The sequence below is a fragment of the Pan paniscus genome, chromosome 1 (assembly GCF_029289425.2).
Source record: "Pan paniscus chromosome 1, NHGRI_mPanPan1-v2.0_pri, whole genome shotgun sequence".
In the NCBI taxonomy this organism is placed as follows: domain Eukaryota; kingdom Metazoa; phylum Chordata; class Mammalia; order Primates; family Hominidae; genus Pan; species Pan paniscus.
The window spans coordinates 26,482,624-26,504,655 of NC_073249.2; the positions used below are offsets into that span (position 1 = coordinate 26,482,624).

At 38.6% G+C, this 22,032-nt stretch overlaps 1 protein-coding gene across 10 annotated transcripts in view; it reads right to left on the bottom strand.

Moving 5' to 3' along the window:
* Positions 1–21,190, bottom strand: part of DISP1 (dispatched RND transporter family member 1) — a 190,993-nt gene extending 169,803 nt beyond the window's left edge. For 2 of the 10 annotated variants that reach the window (XM_055107776.2, XM_055107772.2), the window contains exons 1-2: positions 20,530–20,804; positions 12,072–12,133 (exon numbers count right to left, since the gene is read on the bottom strand). Coding sequence is in view for 3 of the 10 variants with exons in the window: in XM_014343292.4 (XP_014198778.2) it covers positions 20,814–21,177 (364 nt within the window). In the remaining 7 variants the exon portion in view is untranslated. The other 8 variants (XR_008955256.2, XR_004668279.3, XM_055107773.2 and 5 more) reach the window with 8 other exon arrangements.
* Between the last annotated feature and the right edge of the window lie 842 nt (positions 21,191–22,032).

Consider the following 22,032-nt stretch of genomic DNA (forward strand, 5'->3'; position numbering starts at 1 on the left):
GTCTGCTGAATTAAGCTCAATTTTTTTTTTTTTTTTTTTTTTTTTTTTTTTTTTTTTGAGACAAGAGTCTCACTCTGTCTGCCAGGCTGGAGTGCAGTGACACGATCTCGGCTCACTGCTACCTCCTCCGCCTTCTGGGCTCAAGCAATTCTCTTGCCTCAGCCTCCCAAGTAGCTGGGATTACAGGCGTGTGCCACCACACCTGGCTAATTTTTGTATTTTTAGTAGAGACAGAGTTTCACCATGTTGGCCAGGCTGGTCTTGAACTCCTGATACTAGGTAATCCGCCTGCCTCGGCCTCCCAAAGTGCTGGGATTACAGGCGTGAGCCACCGCATCCAGCCACTCAATTTTTAAATAGATGTTAAGGTTGCCTAAAAGTAGTATAAAAATTTGTCATAGCACACAATTTCTTTCCAGCTTATCTCTTTCCTACTCCAGTAACAAGCTCCCCACTGGGATGATTCCAAATGCACCTGGTATTTTGCATTTAAACAAAATACATTTAAAATCATTTGGGAAAAATTTTTAAATATTTGCAAGGAAACAAATTATTTACATTGTTCATGTCATATAGCATAGTAGTGCTCACTGAGATTGGGAAATCAACTGTATTACCAAAGATGTTTTTAAAAAAGAAAAAAACTCCAATACGGAGTGAATATGATATAATAGGGATGTTCTATAGTCTGAATGAATCAAATTTAGTGTAAGAGAACCATTAATTATCTGTCAAGTATACAAATAAAATCCAAGTAAAATTAAAGAGTAAATGACTCTTTCAAAATTTGAAATTACCTTTTAAATGAAGCTGCTTCTGACAGCTTGGTATATGCCTTTTGAGTTACTAAATACAATTCAACAGAAATAAGATGGTGTCTGCTCTCTCAGAAATCTATGAAAGGAAAACATAATATATATTTAGTCTAAAAACAAACGCTGAAACCCACAAGACCAACAACATTTGGAATGTTCATACTATATCAATAGTACTTACTGTCAAATGATATACAAATAATTATACATTAAGCCTACATCAAAAAATAATAATACCCACCATTAACTGAATCCCTGCTGTATACTTAATACTGCACTAGGTACTTCACATGCATTATTTTGCATCCTAACAACAACTCTGCAAGGTAAGTATTATTCTACTTTAAGCATGGGAAAAAAACAGAGTCAAGTAAGTTGGGTAACTTGCCCAATATCACACAGCTCATGTGTAACAGAGCCTGGATGAGTCAAATAATTCACTCTCAGGAAAACTAATTTGAAGGGTATATTTAACCTACTAGAAAGAATTATAGGGATACTATCTGAAAATATAATCTTATCTATCATCTATCACCACAGGAATGCTGATTTACATACATAAAAATATAAACAAGGTACCATTTTTTAAAGCAGTCTGAATTTTCATGTATAAGCTTAGTGTGCCCTACCTGGCTGTGACAGAATGTCTTAATAGTAAGACCTCGTGTACGCCTTTATGGTCTAGATCATCTTTCCCCGGACCCAACCCAAACTCCTATTCTGGCTTCTCCATTCAACTGCTATTCCTAAACTCCTGCCTGTCTAAGTTCTACTGAAACATTTTTCTTTTCAGGTTCCCATCTATTATCTTGTTTCTCTTTATTTGTGGCAGAAATAGAACTAAAAGAGAATCCCACTGTAACCACCCACCCTCCTTACTTTTAAGGACCAGCCCACAAAGAGTTAGCTTATCTATCCAACTACAGGACAGGATGCTATGCTCTGTTTGTATCTTTTTTTTTTTCTTTTGAAGACGAAGAAAGAATCATCAAACTTCTAAGGAAAGGGGGTAAGCAGAAGAAAAATGTTTTAAAGTTTTGAAACTTAGAAATAAATAAACACCATTCTATAAGATGCTGCAGATACAGTGGTACAAAACAGACAAAGTCTGTACTCTCAGAGCTTACAACTTAAAAATCTGTGCCTTACTGTTGTAGTTGCTCCAAATGATACTTAAGACACACTGTGTGCCTCCAAAGACTCACCAAGTACCAAGGACACTGGACATTTAAATAGCTCTTTAGAATTTTATAAAATGCTTTCTTGGCATCTCATTTAAGCCTTATTGCAACAACCTCACAACAACCTACAACAGTAATGACTATTCCCTCTTTACTAATAAGAAAACAGATTAAGAAAACCTACATTTTGTGACACAAATAATAAGAGAAACAGCCAAGGTTCAAGCCTAGGTCTTCTAGCTCCAAATCTACTATACTAAAAGTCTCTGCATAAAAATCAATCTGGCTTCTGTCAAGTTAATTAGAGCTCTGTGCATAACATCTGAAATGAACACCTCATAACTCATACATCATACCACAGTTTTAGACAGTCATGGCAAAGCAATGGTCATAGGAGGAAAGCAATTAAAGGGATGTAAAATCTAAAGAACAAGGCACAGCACCAAGCCTTTCCTACGCCCTTCTCCTCAGGCCAAACCCCATTTCCTATACTCTCCACTGCAAGTCTTGCCACACAGTTTGAATATATAACTAAACTATTCAACAGTATCAGAGATCAAAGGTTAGTTTATAGTAATAAATATGTAGGGTACTAGAGGGCGGTTGTGGGGCATACAAATATTAAATACCACTAAATACCATTGATCAGAACCCACAGAAATGTCCTTGAACAAAAAGTAGGGTGTACGGAAGAACCTACTTAATAATACCCACACTTTTGCTACACTAATAAGAACTCCTGTGAGGTTATATTTGTGACTTATCTCAACTCTTATCACTTTGTTAAAAGTCTATTCTCAAAGACAATCAGATATCTATCCCAATCTGTCTAAAACAGAGTGTGGAAGCTATAATTCTGCCTACTCAGTATGCATTTCTAACCTTTTCTGATTTAAACATCAGCAGCAATAACAAATAAACATCTACCTTGTGTTCGCAGAAGTCAAACACAGAACCCCCATTGCCTCAATTCCCTCCTCCAGCTGAAGAGATGGGTACAAGATTATTTGGGTTGTGATTTATTTAAGGTGTGTTTGGGTTTTAATTTTCAACTTATTTAAATTTAAATTTAACATGTGTAATCTAATTTAACTTACATTTATTTTCATTTTTTATTTCTTTGAGATGGAGTTTCACTCTGTCACAAAAGCTGGAGTGCAGTGGCGTGACCTCGGCTCACTGCAACTTCCACCTCCCAGGTTCAAGTGAGTCTCATGTCTCAGCCTCCCAAGTAGCTGGGACTACAGGCATGAGCCACCACACCTGGCTGATTTTTTGTATTTTTAGTAGAGACAGGGCTTCGCCATGTTGGCCAGGCTGGTCTTGAACTCCTGACCTCAGGTGATCCGCCCACCTTGGCCTCCCAAAGTGCTAGGATTATAGGTGTGAGCCACCATGCCGGGCCTTCATTTTAATTTTAAATTTGACTTAAAATTAAATTCAACAATATCCAAAAGAAGTCAAATTAGCTAAAGTAATCCTGCATTTTAAAAGGTCTCAACTAAAAAACTTCTATGTGAAATACTAAAATTTTTGATATTCATGATAAAATAGTTCTCTCTTAGGACCAGTAACCAAAAATGAAAGTTCTTATAAAAATTTCTTAGACCTTAACATTAGAAATTTTTATAAAAATCAATGACTTGATGATTTAACAAATTTATCATCACAGACAGACCTATCTGAAAGGGTTAAGAAACTTACAAAAGGTCATTAAGCCAACAAGTAGTAAATCAGGACTTAAACTTGGAAGTTTAGTTGTCCCAGGGCTGGAGTGCAGTGGTGCAATCTCGGCTCACTGCAACCTCCGCCTCCCGTATTCAAGTGATTCTCCTGCCTCAGCCTCCCAAGTAGCTGGGATTACAGGCGCCCACCACATTTTTTTTGAATTTTTAGTAGAGACGGGGTTTCATCATGTTGGCCAGGCTGGTTTTTAACTCCTGACCTCAAGTAATCCATTCACCTTGACCTCCCAAAGTGCTAGGATTACAGGCATGACCCACCGTGCCCAGCTGCTATGTAATTCTTACCCACTCTACTTTTCTGCTTAATTGGTACCTGGCACACAACTGATACTCAATTGTTTACCAAATGAATAGATGATCAATCACCTCACTGTTTCACAAACTTCAGAGTTTTCTCAAGATGGTACTCAAGGTCCTATATGTCCTAGCCCCAATCTTATCTTTTCCTACTCTCTAAAATGTATCCCATATATTATAACCAAACTGGTCCCTCAAACACATGCTGCAACTTCCCATCCTGTCTCAGGCTTCCTCTACTGGGTACTTTGTCCCCCACACCTCTATGCCTCTACAAATCCTATCTTCAAGTTCCAGTCCCAAGTCATTATGTATAAAGTTTTCTCTAATCTCTTTGTCTTGTGATAATGTCTCTCATGTGAACTACTATTGGGTTACAAAAGTACTTGCAGTTTTTGTCATTAAAAGTAATGACAAAAAACTAGTATACAGCTTATTAAATTCAGCAGTTCTAAGCTGTACGGTCTTTATGGACAATTCCTTATTCTATAAGAAATAAGAACTTACAGCTATTTATAAATCTACCTAGCATCAAACATAGTTCCTTATATATCATGGGCATTTATTATATATTTAATTTACTGAATTTAAGATACACTTATTATTCAAAAATAAACCTACTACCTCTGAAATAATCTCCCCATTTTTTACATATCATTGTTTAATTTATGATTCCACATGTGTATTTGTGCATACATATGTCAAACTATGCAATACTTAAAATGGAGTAGTAACTTAACAGATAATGGTGCTGAAATTCTCAACGTTGACAGAACCCAGTTTTTAAAAGAACCATTAAAGAAGTATTTCACATTTGCACAAAGGTCAGCATATTAATGGTTCTGTACAATTAATCCATATACATATCCTACAGAAGAAAGAAGGAACCCAGGAACAATTTTAATAGTAAACATATATTTAAAACATTACAGGCATTCAAATCCAAAAGATCCATCAGTCACATGTGCCACCATAACAATTTAGGCAGGTTCTTCACAAATTTAGATACCATTCTTTAAGGATTAGGCTCCTTTCCCATTATCCCTAAAACAAAAAAGACCAGATCTAAATAAAATGCAGCAGTCACAATCTCACAGACACTTGAGTCACTGTCATCTCTGAAAGACGGCCACCAAATACCATACACAAAAATTGATTTTATAAAATAAATGAATGGCCTATCAGCCTCGCTAAAAGCTAACTGCTAATGGCAGAGACTGTGTTGGGAAGACCAACCAAAAAGTACCACAGAAATCTCTGCATTGAAACTTGTTTTAAAGAGGGTGGAAGGAGCCAGGCACAGTGGCTCACGCCTGTAATCCCAGCACTTTGGGAGACCGAGGCAGGTGGATCACTTGAGGTCAGGAGTTCGAGACCAGCCTGACCAACATAACTAAACCTTGTCTCTACTAAAAATACAAAAAAGTAGCCGGGCATGGTGATACACGCCTATAGTCCCAGCTAATCAGGAGGCTGAGGAAGGAGAATCGCTTGAACCTGGGAGGTGGAGATTGCAGGGAGCCGAGATCGGGCCACGGCACTCCAGCCTGGGTGACAGAGCGAGACGCTGTCTCAAAAAAAAAGGAAGGTGGAAGGAAGGACGGAAGGAAGAAAGAAGGCAGGAAAGAAAGATGAAATAAAAAGAAGGAAAGGAAGGGAGAAAAGTTCCAAAACCCATACACAAATTGCATAATCTTCTTTTCATTGAAATGACCCCCCCAAAAAAATAAAATCTACTTTCAAAGAGTCCTTTGAAAGAACTGCTTGATTTCATAGTCAAGTTATGTGGTTTGTAAAACTTGAAGATATTCAAGTCAGTGATAAACACCAAATCACATGACCCACTTAAGGAACAGGCAGGGAAAAAATCATCTGGAGTTTGTACTGGCTGTGCAAATGAATGTACTTAGTCATTACTGAACATCACAACTTACAAAGCAAGCAATTGTTTCCTTTCAAATCCTCATCTTTTCTATCAGTGCTAACAAAATTATTGCCAAAAACACTAAATCAATACCATCTGCTAAAAAAAAACCACAAAACATTAACCTTAACCCATTAAAAAATGTGGGCTAAGCATCTTTTCAATTAAAATATTATTTTTAACAGTGTTTTATCAGGTAAGCAAAGCAAAACACAACACATGTATCCTATGCAGGTAATCATATAAGAATATATGAAAAAATATAGAATATAGAAAATACTGCTCTAAAGTTATTTCTATTTCTTGGCTGGGCACAGGAGCTAATGCCTGTAATCCTAGCACTTTGGAAGGCTGAGGTGGGTGGCTCACCTGAGGTCAGGAGTTCAAGACCAGGCTGGCCAACATGGTGAGACCCCCCCATCTCTACTAAAAATACAAAAAATTAGCCAGGCATGGTGGTGCACGCCTGTAATCCCAGCTACTCAAGAGGCAGAAGAATCGCTAGAACCTGGGAAGGCAGAGGTTGCAGTGAGCCGAGATCGTGCCACTGCACTCCAGCCTGGGCAACAGAGTAGGACTCTATCTCATGAAAAAAAAAAAAAAAAACATTCAAAGAGAACTGATGAAGTAAAGTTACCATCTCTTTGAAAACTGATACGTTTTAAGAAGTTAAGTCCTAAGAACAAATTTTGTAAAATTCCAATACAAAGATGTTTTGGCATTTTCATGGTAATTTCAGCCTTAATGTTATAAATTTTCTTAGAGCATCTGCTACCTAAACTTTACAACATGGCATCCCATGCACAGAGCAAGTAATCCTTGGTTCTTGTTTATCTTAGAAAAAGGTGCAAGGGAAAACAATACTTAATGTCCTATTAAAAGATCTTTCTCAGATTTTTTTCTTCCTCTAGAGGGCAGTTAATATAAACCTTCAGTAAGGGGAGTTTTCAAAAGTGCTTTTTGGAAGTCCTCTGTTGCTTCTTCATCAAACAAATAGTTTATTTCTTATAACTCTAAATGAAAGAGTTTCATCAGTTTCTAGGAACTTATTTTAAAATAAATTTAAAAACATCCTCTACCCATCCCCCAGACCACATGTTCAATACAAAATACTCCCATGAAGCACAATGACAATGTGGACTTTTATTTCTGGCAATGCAGCCCCATGGCTGGAGAACACCAAAAATTGTTGTATTTAAGTGCTTAAAAATTTTTTTTAATGTATAGAAGAGCCAACAATAAAGTAAGAGAAATGCTCCAAGGGCAGAAATAATTTTTTAAAAAGTACAAGTCTAGAGAGGTGAGTTAGTGCTAAAGCGAATGTGCCCCTGGGGAATCTACATATTCCTGGTGGAATGAACCTGATGGGGAGGGGAGCTATAGAAAATAGGGTAATAGGCAGCAAAACTTGAGGGCCTGTACGAAATGGAGAGCCTGAGCAAAGACCATCTCACATAAAGCTCCTGAGGGAGTAAATTAAAAAACATTTCAGCTTACAATCGATACACATGAAGGAATGGTCAAGGGAAAAAAGGTTAAATGCATATGGGTAAATATAAACACTGTTATTTCTGGGGCTGAAAGATCAAGTCCCAAAACTATAATGTCTGATAAAAATAGTTCTTATCAGAAGAAGGTTCAGGAGAAGGATAAAGATTGCATTTACATTTAGACTTTGTTAAGTATGCATATTAACATTTCTACGGTAACCATAGAGAAAAAAAGAAATAGAACAGAAAACTTCCAACACAGTTCAAAGGGGGGAAAATGGAATAAAAAACAAACAAACAAAAGATAAGTAGAAAGCATATGATATGGCAGAAAGAATTTAGGTCTTGGAGTCAGATATTCTGGGCATAAATCACAATTCTGCATATATTTCTTCTAACCACAGACAAGTCACCTGCTTTTAAAATTTCAGTTTCCTCATCTTTAAAAGAGGAATAATAATACAAACTTTTTAGCCTAGTATTTGAGTTAACATGCAAGTACACTATACCTAGTACAGTCCTGAAACAAAGATGCACAGACACCTTTTCCGATCCTCTTCATTTCATGACACTGAAGTATGCTCAACCAGTGAGGAGGTCATTCTTTTAGGCTGCTGGGTCAGACTATTTTCAGCTTGAGTATCACAACTATTACACAGAACTTTTCCTTGACTTTCTGTGTATTCCTTCCTTATTCAGGATTAAAAAGCTTCTAAATCAAATTATATGTAGTATCTCAAGTTTATTATCCCTAAACTTTGCTTAAATATGTTTAGATTTTCACAAGATTAAGTTAAATCTAATGCAAATGCCCCTTCCACAGCAAAATGCCACGATTAACAATGCATATAAAATAAAACCCAGTTGTTGCTTTTTAGATAGCTAACTACCCCTGACCTCAGTTCTAGAAATAAAAAATGATTATTAATTATATAAATTTAAAGATGTATAACTTACCTGTTAATTAAAATTTGTCAAAGTTAAAAATGAGCATGTAATACCAAAATTTGATAAAATAACATCTTGTTGCATGAAGATTATTTCATGAGTTTAGAAATTGTACTCCCAAAATTAAAGTGTTCAGTAAAAGCTTAGTAAGTCAAGTATTCCCAGTAACAGTGTTATAAAAGTTGACTCTAAGAACAAAAAAAGTGAAAATTTTAATTCAATAACCCACATATGGATGATCCATGCCCCTACCCCTTTTTATAATTCTCCAAGGCCAATTTTAAATTCTGAGTGGAATTTTTCTCTTCAACACAGGATATTTCCAGAATTCCACCATCTGTACATTTACAGAATAAAAATTATGTATCTAAGACAAACTTCAAATGGCAAATCTGTTCCTCAAATTATAATATAATCCAAAAGAAGTACTGTACATGCTTTAACTGTTTGTCTCTACCGGTACAGAAGACTAACTTTAGAGCATATATGCCAAGAACTCATCAAGGTGACATAATCCTTTTACCTGAAATAAAAATGCTAAAGGCAGAAAACGTCTTGTAAGAAACCAACTGACAACCACTAAAACTAAAGATGAAAGTTTTATTAGAATAGAAATGGAAAACCTTGCAATATATACACATACTCTAATAGAAACTAACATGGGGGAACGTTATATGTAGAAATCTTAAATAGGGGCTGTATTATTTATAAAACAGGAGGCATCAGCTTTATAGTAAAGGAGTTAAGAGCTAAAACTCTGAAGTCAGATTGTCCAAATTCAACGGTTAAAGAAATTACATTTTAGTTAGTAGCTCCCTGATAGGAGTGGATAATTTTAATACCCATCACACAGCATTCAGCAGATATATAATAACGTAAAGACCAATACCAAACAACCACAAATCATTAAAAAATTCTTAAAGTGTAGGCCAGGTGTGGTGGCTCATGTCTATAAATACCAGGACTTTGGGAGGCTGAGGCAGGAGGCTCGTTTAACCCAGGAGTTTGAGACCAGCCTGGGCAACATAGTAGAACCCCATCTCTGTAAGAAGTTAAAAAACAAAAAAATTAGCTGAGCATGGTGGCACACACCTGTAGTCCCAGCTACTCAGGAGGCTGAGGCAAGAGGATCACTCGAGCCCAGGAGGTTGAAGCTGCAGTGAGCTATAATCACGCCACTGCAGTCCAGCCCAGGTGACAGAGTGAGACCCTGTCTCAAAAAAAAAAAAAAAAAAAAGTATTAAAGTGTAAAGGAGACTACAAATCTGCAATTGAGCCCAGAGCTCTAATTACTAATAATCAGGTTACAGTCTTAAAGGACTAATGGAATATTTCTACACTACACTGCTGCTGAAGTCATCTTGAGGAGCAACCATGAGGAATAATCAACTACAGTAAGAAGAAAAACCCAGGCTGGGCATGGTGGCTCAAGCCTGTAATCTCAACACTTTGGGAGGCCAAGACGGGAGGACAGCTTGAGCTCAGGAGTTCAAGACCAACATAGGCAATGAAACGAGACCTCTGTCTCTACAAAACAATTTTTAAATTAGCCATGCATGGTGGTACACACCTACAGTCCCAGAAACTTGGAAGGGTAAGGCAGGAGGATTGCCTCAGCCCAGGAAGTCAAGGCTGTAGTGGGCTATGATCTCACCACTGCACTCCAGTCTGGGTGACAGAGCAAGACCCAGCCTCAAAAGCAAACAAACAATTTGGTAAGCACAGCAATTCAATCTGCCCCACACATAGTTTAACTGCTGAGGGGGTGAGGAGGCTGGGATAACAATGTATTAGAGATACAGGCTATTCAGCTGGGCACAGTGGTGGCTCATGCCTATAATCCCAGCACTTTGGGAGGCCGAGGCCGCCGGATTGCTTGAGGCCAGGAGTTCGAGACCAGCCTGGCCAACATGGTGAAACCCCGTCTCTACCAAATATACAAAAAAATTAGCCAGGTGTGGTGGTGGGCGCCTGCAATCCCAGCTACTCAGGAGGCTGAGGCACGAGAATCACTTGAACCCAGGAGGCAGAGGTTGCAGTGAGCCAAGATCGTGCCACTGCACTCTAGCCTGGGTGACAGAGTGAGACTCCATCTCAAAAAAAAAAAAAAAAAAAAGAGAAACAGGTTATTCCAAATGGCTTAGTTCTCTCAGGTTCCAGTGAGTTAAAAAAGGATCTACTGCATAAAATTATTAAAGTTCAGTTTGCATTTGACTTTCTTTTCTAAAATTTATTGACAGATAAAAATTGTATATATTTATGGTATACAACATGTTTTCATATACATATATATTATGAAATGGCTAAATCAATATATTTGACCTTGACAGCCTATGAAAATCTAGGCAGTTTCTGGGAAAGTAACACACATGTCTAAAACCTACAGTTGGGAATGAAAAAGAAAGACTCTCAAGAATGCTTGAATTCTTATACCACCCCCACCATCCCCCACCACTGCCCCCCCACATTCCCCATCCCTGGGGAGAGACTATTTGAGACCGAACTGTTAACTGGCAGCAACCACCATCAGCATCACCTGAACAGGCTTCTAGGGCAACAATCTAATAACTACTCATTTGGTGGCCACTAATTTACTCTTCATTTCAAAACAGCCTTTTTATCTAGGTTTAAAAAGAATGAAACTGTCTAAAAAATTTTTTTGGCAGTAGCGGCAGATGGAAACGCATTCATCATTACCCTCCATTATCCTTTTCAGCTGGCAATAACTTGTGGTTGTAAAGCAAAGAAAAAAGAGTTTGGGTGATTTTAATCAAAGCTTGGATTCTAGCCCTGCCCTGCAGCATGCCGTAATATGAGAAAGGTTCCAGCCTCACATTCCAACAGAAATGAATTTTTATGTGAATAGCCCCCCACCATTAACTGCCACCTCTCCTTTCGTTATTCTTTTGAATTGATGCAGCAAATATTTTTAAAGTATCTGCTACTTTCAACTATGCTAGATGCTACATTAATTATGGTACCATCCTTGAAAAAAAAAAGAATTACATTTAACAAATACTTAAAGTGGAACAAATGGAAAATAAAACACTTTTAGGAGTATGAAGATATACAAAAAAAGGTAGAATCAACATGCTGCTAACTCTCTCTAAAAAGTACTTCAAGTATCAGCACCAAATCATTTAAGGTGCTTTTGAAATGTAGAAGAAAACAGTGTATAAGCAAAAGCAGAAGGGCTTTAAAATAAGCTCCACCATTTACAGGTAGCACAAGCTTAGACAAATTAATCTCTCCAAAAGTGAAATATAAACATCTACCTTATATAAGAGTTGTTGTAAGAAATGAGTAATATATTAAATGCTCACTGCAGTGCCTGGCATATATGATCAATAAATAGAGGCCAGTATCATTAGAGGCATTTTCAACAAGTAGGACACATTTACTGGTAACTTTTCCTCTTTGGTGGAAAAAAATTTATCATGTCAACAAAACTTACTACTGTTCTGAAAAACAAGGTAAAATAAGTTTCACAAATTAATATGTAACTTAATATATAAATTAGAAGTATTTATCTTATAACAAGTTGGGAGATGGGAAACTGCAACTAAGGCATATAATATTTCATCAGAGAGTATTTAAATAAACAAACAAAAAAATGTAATGAGATTACTGAGGACCTGGAGGGAGAAAAAACGTATGAGAAGTAGCTATACCTATTTGTCAAGTTGAAAAAGGTCCTGTCTCCTCCCATTATTCTTCCTCCTCTTCTCAACTCCTATAGGGAAGAAATATGTTCTCAGATACTAGGAGTCCGAAAAAAAATAAAAAAAAAGGAAAGAAAGAAATCTGAAGCAACAACGTAAACAAGGAAGCAATCTACATATATTAAAACACTTTGCTAATTCTTTGGGTGAACAGGACTTTTTAGTTTTACAAGCTTCACTTCAAAACACATATACTTTTTTGCTTTTTACTTATTTATTTTTATTTATTTGCATAAATTTAAGGGGTCCAAGTGCAGTTTTGTTACATGGATATATTGTGTAATGGTGAAATCTGGCCTCTTGTGTAACCATCACCCAAAGAATGTATGTTGTACCCATTTACAATTTCTCATCCCTCACCCTCTCCCACCCTTTCCAGTCTTTAGTGACTATTACTCTACATTCTGCTTCCATGTGTACGTGTTATTTAGCACTTATAAGTGAGAACATGTAGTATTTGACTTTCTAAGATATTTCTCTTAAGATAATGCCCTCCAGTTCCATCTATGTTGCTGCAAAAGACATGACTGCATTCTTTTTTAAGCTGCACAGTATTCGTGTGTGTGTGTTGTGTGTACACCACATTTTCTTTATCTAGTCATCCATGATGGATGCTTAGGTTGATTCCGTATCTTTGCTGTTGTCAACAGTGCTGCAATAAACATATTGAGTTCAGGTATCTTTCTGATATAATGATTAATTTTCCTTTGGGTACATACTCAGTCGTGGGATTGCTGAATCAAATGGTAGTTCTACTTTTTGTTCTCTGAGAAATCTCCATATTGTCTTCCAAAGAATTTGTACTAATTTATATTCCCACCAACAGTGTACAAGTGTTCCCTTTTCTCTGCATCCTGATGTAATTTGGAATTAGGTCTATCAGTCATTCCACAATTTATTCTGAATTAACTCAGACAATTCAGACTAGCTAACAGTTACGAGAGAAGCAGATTTCCTCTGGGAGAGAGGTTAAGGGACAAAAGAAAGAGAAATTGATGATTTTAATGCATGGACACTTAGGAGATGAGAAAGCATCATTATCCAAGGAGAAAGTAACAGAGCAGGGAAAAGGAGGAGATTTTAAGAAGGTGTGCAGCAAAGGCTATGGAACAAATATAATGATCACACCACTCACTCTGATATTTTAGAGGCAATAATTTGCCAGCATGTCTCACTGAAAATCAAATGCTGCTGTAGATTACCAAAACTTATCAACTGTAGAATTGTAAAACAGAAAGCCTTATAATTTGAAACACTGAGGCCTGGATATATGAAGCTGTTCTAGCTCATGATCAAATTGTATTAAATCATTTATGAAAATCATTATCATTGAAAATTCAATGTTTATATAATTACATCTTTAAAAAACAGTTGGAATTACAGGAAAAGCATTCAAACTTACTTCTTCCCTCAAAAGCCTCTGTCAAGCTTTGCTAAACTCTTTCTGCTTATAAATGTAGAAATACATAAATTTCTCAACTTAATTTTAAAACCTAGCATACAAAATGATATAAAGAGGTTCTTGTCAAGCTTAAAGGGTTCCAGAAAGAACCCTTCCTAATAAATCTTCAAGCACTGCAAAGGCTCCTGAGAATGATAGCTAAACACACCATGTCACTCTGAGTCAAATGCAAATTCTACCAACCTTCTGAACACAAGTGAAATGGTTTCCAGGTCTGGTTCAGAAAGAATTACACTACAAAGTTAAGGCAGATACTCTATGCCTACTACCTAGTAATCTCACTACTGGATCTTGAGCACAAATATGTCATTCAATCCTGTATATTCCGTTTTCACACTACTATAAAGATACTACCTGAGACTGGGTAATTTATAAACAAGAGTAAACAAGAGATTTAATTGACTCACAGTTCTGCATGGCAGGGGAGACCCCAGGAAACTTACAATCATGGTGGAAGGTGAAGGGGAACCAAGGCATGTTTTACATGGTGACATGGTGGCAGAAAAGAGAGAGAGCTCAGGGAAAACTGCCACTTTTTTTTTTTTTTTTTTTTTTTTTTGAGATGGAGTCTCACTCTGTCACCCAGGCTGGAGTGCAGTGGCACGAGCCTGGCTCACTGCAGGCTCCGCCTCCCAAGTTCAAGCAATTCTCCTGCCTCAGCCTCCTGAGTAGCTGGGATTACAGGTGCCCGCCACCACACCCGGCTAATATTTGTATTATTTTTAGCAGACACAGAGTTTCACCATGTTGGCCAGGCTGGTCTTGAACTCCTGACCTCAAGTGATCCACCCACCTCAGCCTCCCAAAGTGCTGCAATTACAGGCATGAGCCACTGCACCTGGCCGAAAACTGCCACTTTTAAACCATCAGCTCTCATGAGAACTTCACTATCACGAGAACACCATAGGGCAAACCACTCCCATGATTCAATCACCTTCCACCAGGTCCCTCTCTTGATACATGGGGATTACAATTCGAGACAAGATTTGAATGGAGACACAGAGCCAAACCGCATCACATTCCTAAGTGCTTTCATATCTTACGATGCATCATCCCAGAAAATGTCTTTTGTAACCAATTATCTTTGGAGCTGGCATCTGTCAAAATAGTTTATTTCTATTCAAATAGTTGTTTACTCAAAACCTGAAGGGAAGAACCCTTTAAATAGAAAAGTTACTTCACATGCTTGTGCTTTCCATTCCTCTTCCCAACCCCATCTGAATTAATTGGAGACAGCACTGTAGTTAAGAGCATCACTTCAGTTTGAAGAGATGGAATCTGCAATGAAATACAGCCAAAAGGTGCACTGTTCATTCAAAAACAACAGGCCTGCTGATTACAGAGGTAGAGAAGTACTCTACATATGGCCAGAGACATGCACCTGCTTAGAAATGATAAACTTGAAGGCAAAAGCATGCCAAAGACCCGTGGGATGGATAAGCATATTTCTGGAGTCACAAAAAATAAAATAAAATAAGTTAAAAAAAATAAAAATAAAAAAGACCTGTGGGAGTAACATAAAGCTGTAGGAGAAAAAAAGGGATCTCATTCTAGTGATGTCTTCTAGTAACACCCTCAGCCAGCCTGCATGATACAGTAAAATAAATGCTACAATTTCTTGAGTACTATGTGGCAGGCATTATGCTAAGCACATTATGTACATTATCTTGTATTTCCTATAATGACTATGTACGGTAGGTATTACTATGCATATTTTGCAGGTAAAGCATAAAGTTCAGTAACTTGCCTAAGGTTTCTTCTAACTGTGCTGAGGCTGCAAGTGAGCAACAAATGACAATTATTATTATTACCATAATTCAGCTCAAATTCATGCCTGAAACCTGGCAAGCTTCTAGAATATCCATTTATGTCCTATAATGTTCTATCCCCCAAAGAGTCCTTAAAATTCTCTTCTGGAGGGTTTCCAAGCACTTGGGTTCCAAAAGCACCATGCTTTTCTATCTTTAACTTCCTCCAGAAAGGAAGCCCTCTCAGTAACTTCTCTTGGTCCATGTGTTCCCTATCCTTAAGGTCTTTTCAAATATCCCCTGTGAATCACCCAATGGCTAGCTTGTGCTAACTTGCAAAATCCTTTCAAGCCCCATGGGTATCACACGTCACTATGTGCCCCAAGTAGTTATGTAGTTAGATATTTTATGATATATCTACTCTCTGCTCATCCTTCCCCTAATGTAACTGAATAGCCCAAATACCACCTCCATTCTCGTAACAATCAACTCATACTCCCTTAAATAGACACTCAAAATCACCCTCCTTACAGAAAATCTGCCCTTGATTAGCTTCACTTAACTATAACTACTTTTGTAGCTGAAAGGGCACTGGATTGAAAACAAGGAGATCTGGCCTCAAATTCTGGTTCTTCTACTAGCTATGGTAACTGGGTAAATCACTACACCTTTCTGGGACCCTTTTGGTGAACATAAATGAAAGGAATCAGGCTAAATAAGCACAAAACTAATTCCCAGATCTAAATATTTAAGCAAAAAGATTAACAAGAGCATAAACTTTAAAAATATAGTTACAAAATTAAAAAAAAATTTTAAACACCTTAAATTAAAAATATATATACAACATATTAGCTCGGCGCAGTGGCTCATGCCTGTAATCCCAGCACTTTGGGAGGCTGAGACAGGTGGATCACTTGAGGTCAAGAGTTCAAGACCAGCCAGGCCAACATGGTGAAACCGTGTCCCTGCTAAAAACACAAAAATTAGTCAGGCATGGTGGCGGGTGCCTGTAATCTCAGCTACTCTGGGAGGCTGAGGCAGGAGCATCGGTTGAACCCAGGAGGCGGAGCTTGCAGTGAGCTGAGATCGTGCCACTGCACTCCAGCCTAGGCAACACAGCGAGACACTGTGTCAAAAAAAAAAAAAAAAAAGATATGTGTGTGTGTGTGTGTGTGTGTGTATGTATATAACATATTAAAACCACAAAACGAGAGTAACTTTTAAATGTCAGAGAGTGGAGGGGCCATTAAATTGTCCATTTTCCATTCTTTGACATAATGAAAACCCAGATTTTCACTGTTTTTAAATCCCTTAAAAAGTAACTGGGCTATGAATTTTGATACTTTTATTAGTCCATTCTCACACAGCTATAAAGAACTACCTGAATGGGTAATTTATAAAGAAAAGAGGTTTAATTGGCTCACAATTCCACAGGCTGTACAGGAAGCATGGCTGGGGAAGCCTCAGGAAACTTACAATCATTGCAGAAGGCGAAGAGGAAACCAGTGTGTCCTACATGGCTGGAGCAGGAGCAACGACGAGCACAGGGGCAGGTGGGACACACTTTTAAACAACCAGATTTTGTGAGAACTCTATCATGAGACAACACTAGAGGGATGGTGCTAAACCATTAGAAACCACCCCCATGATCCAATCACCTACCACCAGACTCCACCTCTAACACTGAGAATTACAATTCGACATGAGATTTGGGTGGGGACACAGAGCCAAACCATATCAATATTCTCCTATTGACTATGCAACATTTTACACGCCACATATTAGTTTAATACAGCAAAAGTATTTTAAATGCTGTCATGGTTAGCCTTATGTGTCAACATGGTTAGGTTATAGCACCCAGGTATTTAATCAAACACCAATTTAGGTGTTGCTATAAACATATTTTGTAGATGTAGTTAATGTCTACAATCAGTTGACCTTAAGTAAAGGAGATTACCTTCCGTAATGTTGGTAGGACTCATCTAATCAGCTGAAGGCCTTAAGAGCAAAACCTGAGGTTTCCCAAAGAAGAAAGAATTCTGCCTCAAAACTACAGAATCAACTCCTGCCTAAATTTCCAGCCTGCTGGTCTGACCTACAAATTTTGTACTTGCCAACTCCCACAATTGCATGAGCCAATTTCTTAAAATAAATCTCTTTTAAAAATACACATATATATGTGATATTGGTCTGTTTCTCCGGAGAACCATAATTATACACTAACACAGTGAAAATCAAACTGGTACTATTTTGCTTCAAGAGGCTCCACCAGGTCATTCACACAAGAGGTGGGAGGGATTCCCCTCCCAGTCCCCTCCAGGTAACAAAGGAGTGCATCATCTGTGTGGTATTCAAAAACTATAACAACAACTAAAAGTCTTTCTGCTGTATTATCACCAGGAGCTGGCAATTCTAAACCTCAGTGCTAAAATACTCTTTCCAACTATAGCAGACAGCTCCCACCATCAAGACCCCTAGTATGTCACTGGTAGTGGTCAACTTCCCCCACCCCCCCATGCAAATCATTTATCCAATAGTTCTTCTATTCCTTAGGCTCTCAAAATTAAAAACAAAACTAATAATAACAACAAAGGTTAAGGGCAATCAGTGTGTTTTCTACAATATTTGCCATTGTGAGTTATAGCCTATGGCTTTAACAGAAAAGTTCATCTACAGTGTAATGTGATGCCTCACTCAAAGCAAAACTGAGTCTATTTATATAATCCAACAAATTATGATTTAGTATTAAAAGTATTTTTAAAACAATAACCTAAACAAGAGGTTCACAGTCATAACTACATGCTTATAGGCTGGAAAATGTGCCAAGATTTATGGGATCAGATTCAGCAGAATGGACAGGGCCCTACTAACAGGACTGCAGTGATTCATCCCCTTTTGAGTCACTCTGAGGCCCAAGTCATCTTGGTCACTATTGGAGAAAAGGTCTAACTCACCAGAGGAAAAGGACAGAAAGTATTACTAAAAGCAGTCAACCCCGTGTGAGTCAACCTCATTAAGGGCCATGCTTTTCACCAGAGGCAGTGCAGCAGCTGGGCCTTAAGTTAACAGATCAGCACTCTTTGGTAGCTCCTCATCCAAAAACTGTACTTCCCCATTGTAACAAATATTCTTGATTCTATCAAGTGGCAGGAAATGGCTTTCTAACTAGAGTATGCCGATAATTGAGAACGTACTATATAATCAGAAAATTGATAACCAAAGGGCATAGAAGCAACGAGCTCAACTTAGCAAATTATTTCATATTTTACAAACTAGAGATTAAGGAAGACAAATGTATGTGTATATGAAGATAGTGTTTTGGTTATCACTATTTTGATAGTTCTTCCAATACAGACACTGTACATATTTCAGAAATAAAAAGAAATAGTGAATCTATAAAATAGCCAGCAGTTCGCTGTACTTAATCAAAAACTGCCATTATTGGTTAAACTGTAAAATACATCTAAATCCTACGGAATAACAAAAATAATTTATCTAGAGAGAAAGCTAAATTTACTAAACAATTAGAAGAAAGAATACAATTCCAAAGATTTTCCGGAATACAGGGCAATCCAACCTCAACATACCATTCATATATATAGCTAGCCCAACTTGCCCAAGAGGGCAAGTGCTCTTGTGTTTCAACAACGAGCACTTCCTCCAACCATGAACTAATGTCTAAAGACTTGCATGCTTTCTCAAGTGCTTTATTTCTCAAAAACCATGGGAAAAGGCGGAAGAAAAATAAAATCAAGTCTTATCAGATAAACAATATTGTCTACTTAAACAAATAAGATTAAATTGAGACATATACAGAAATTAACATGGCAGTTAATTCAATTACTTTAGAGATCAGTGTTATCTCTTCATTTTGTAATTTGAAAACTTATTCAATATGCTCATTTACATGTTAAGGCACTGTTTATGTTTAGGCCTTGCTTTACACTTGTAAATATCAGCAGTCCTCCTAAACATAAGGACATTATAACTGTGTATTTCACTCAAGCACAGATATTCAAGGCCATCAAGAATTTATAAGCTAGCAAGACATCGCAGTACCAATAAATATAAAATGTTCTAGTTTTCCTGAATTAGTTCAAGTCAGACCACCAAATCAGATCTAAAAGTTACCTGTACTAATACAGTAATTTTTAAAACAAAAACTTCTAACATTTGAAATGTGAAACACCTGAAACAAGCAAAGCAATCATCAGATCTCACCCTCCATCAGTGACAGTGTTATGATTCTTCCTAGCTACCTTGCTCACTTTGTGGCAAAAATCCAATTCACTTACTACCTACTTAAAAGCTAGGAGAATCTTTGTAATTACACTGAGTGAAACACTATATTATGTAGATTAGGAAGCACATATTAATCACATCCAATAAAACATAAATGCAAGGTAAATAATAACTAAATCAATAATTACCATTGGTAATAATAATGAGCCCACATACCAAACACTGGCCACTGGGGAAAACTAAATGTGCTAATGTGCGTGTAACAACAGATCTTGGGTTATCAATATTTTTAAAAAACACTGACAATGGCAAATATATATATATATATATATATATATTTCCTTACAGCAGAAATAAAAAGGAACAGTAAAATCTTAAGAACTGCTAGTAATTTGCTGCACCCTGATGTAAAATTGCCTTTATTGGTTAAACTAAAAGACTAAACCCAACAAAATAGCTTTTAGAAAAAATGTGTTAGAAAGTTGGACAGAAAAACAATGAGTTGAAACTGCAAACATTGACAGCACTGGCTTTCCATGAGATTATCACCATAATTCTGAACGCATTTAGTTCATCCCATGACAAAGGAAATAAGACAAGCTAAACTCTGCAGGGTAGAGAAGAGTCCAAAAGGAAAATTTTGGTTGTCTTCCTTGGGTGAAGAGAACTCTCAACTACTATCAGTTTGACAAAGACACGCAGAATCTGGGTGAAGCAAGAATTCGAGCGGTCCCTAGGAATATACAATATTTTCCCGAAATCCACACGCGCGGAGCGGGATATATTTCTAAAAACAAAAAACAAACTGCATGAATTGCAAATGAAGCAATAGGAGTTCAGCATCCAATAGGTGGCTGGTCATCTTTCTGGTTCGTTAGGTCAAGACGTCCTTCTCACCTACGACCCTCAGACAAGGACTGACTCCCTCCTCTGTAACCTCTCCCTGGAAGCCAACCTTTGCCATCTCCTGCCATCCTCGCAGTCAATCCGCCAGGACCCGGGACACGCCCCCACGAATGACTACTTTCCTCCGAGCTGCAACTCTGCCCCGTGTCATCCGCAACCTCCAGTCTCAGGGCCTCTTTGGCCTCAGGGTCCCCGGTGCCTCCCTCCTCAGTCCCTAAAGGCTGCCCTTAGGGCTTTCCTGGTTCCCCGTTCTCAGTCCTGGCCCTTCTCTCAAGCCTGGCGTCCCGGCTTTCCCTCCACACGCGCAGGAGATGCCGACTCTCCCGTCCCTACCCGGTCTCCCAGTCCCGCGGCGCCGGGCGGCGGCGCGCCGAAAGGCATCCACTGAGGAAACAAGTGCCTGCAACGTTCCGGCTGCGAACTCACCTCCAGTCCGGGCTCTCGGATGCTGGCCCGGAGCCGGGCTTCCGCCTGGCGCGGTCCGCGTCGCGAGCGGGACCGGAAGTCCCGCCCCTCGCCCGCTCCCGGCCCGCTGGCCTCGCTTGACTACCGCTCCCCGGGAGAGGGATCGCCGGCGGCGGGCGGCGGGCGACGGGCGGCTGGCAAGGGGCAGAGGGCAGAGGGGCTTGGCTTGAAAGGGCGAGGCAGGCGCCAAAAAAATTCCCTCTCGCGCTCCTGCTCTTTCTAGTGTATCCATCGACCAGTGTGCAAATGCTTGACCAAGCGTCTATTCTGCCCAAGCCCAGTGAGGCACAAGATGACTCAGACACTGACCTCTGTCCTCACAATCTAGTTAAAAGTTGACATAAGTAAAAACAGAAGTAAATCACGCCACAAGACAGTGTTTCTTCTTTCATTATTCAGATTATTATCACCTGCTATATAGGCCTGTGAACAACCAGGCACTGCTGTAGGGGCTGGGGATAGAGCCAACAGAGGACAGCCCCAGCTCTCGTGACGCTTACACTCAGGGCGAGGAACTAGCTATAGAATAAATCGAACAGCGGCGGCTCCCTCGGGAGGCTTATGCACAGAAACAAAAATATATAAGCAATGAAACCATCAAGTGTTAGAGGCACTCTGGTGGTGCTGTAGGGAACGGTGCAATGTAGAGAGCTGGGCAGAGAAGGCTTTCTAGAAATAATGACTCTTCAATTGAGACTGAAATAAATGATGAATAAGAGTTAAAGGACAGGCACAGTGGAGAAGGGCATGCAGAGAAGAAGGACGGTATGGAGTGAGAGCTTGGCTTGTACCGGTAGCTGGCCAGGAGTTAAGCAAAGTGTCAGATGGCAGATGCAAGAGCAAGCATAATGAGAAGAGACAAGGCCAAATCATGAAGAACGTTGTGCCCTATGCTTAAAAATTTTGGACTTCAGAGACTCCGTGCAACGGAATCCGTGGGGTCATCTAAGGGAATAGACAAAACAGTGAGTCATGGGGTTGACTAGGGGGATTGTCCTAGTCATCAAAGAAAAATAATAGATCATGAATAGCATGTTTTATCCTTGAGGGTGCTTTCTTGAACTGCCATACCCAGATGTAAAGGCAA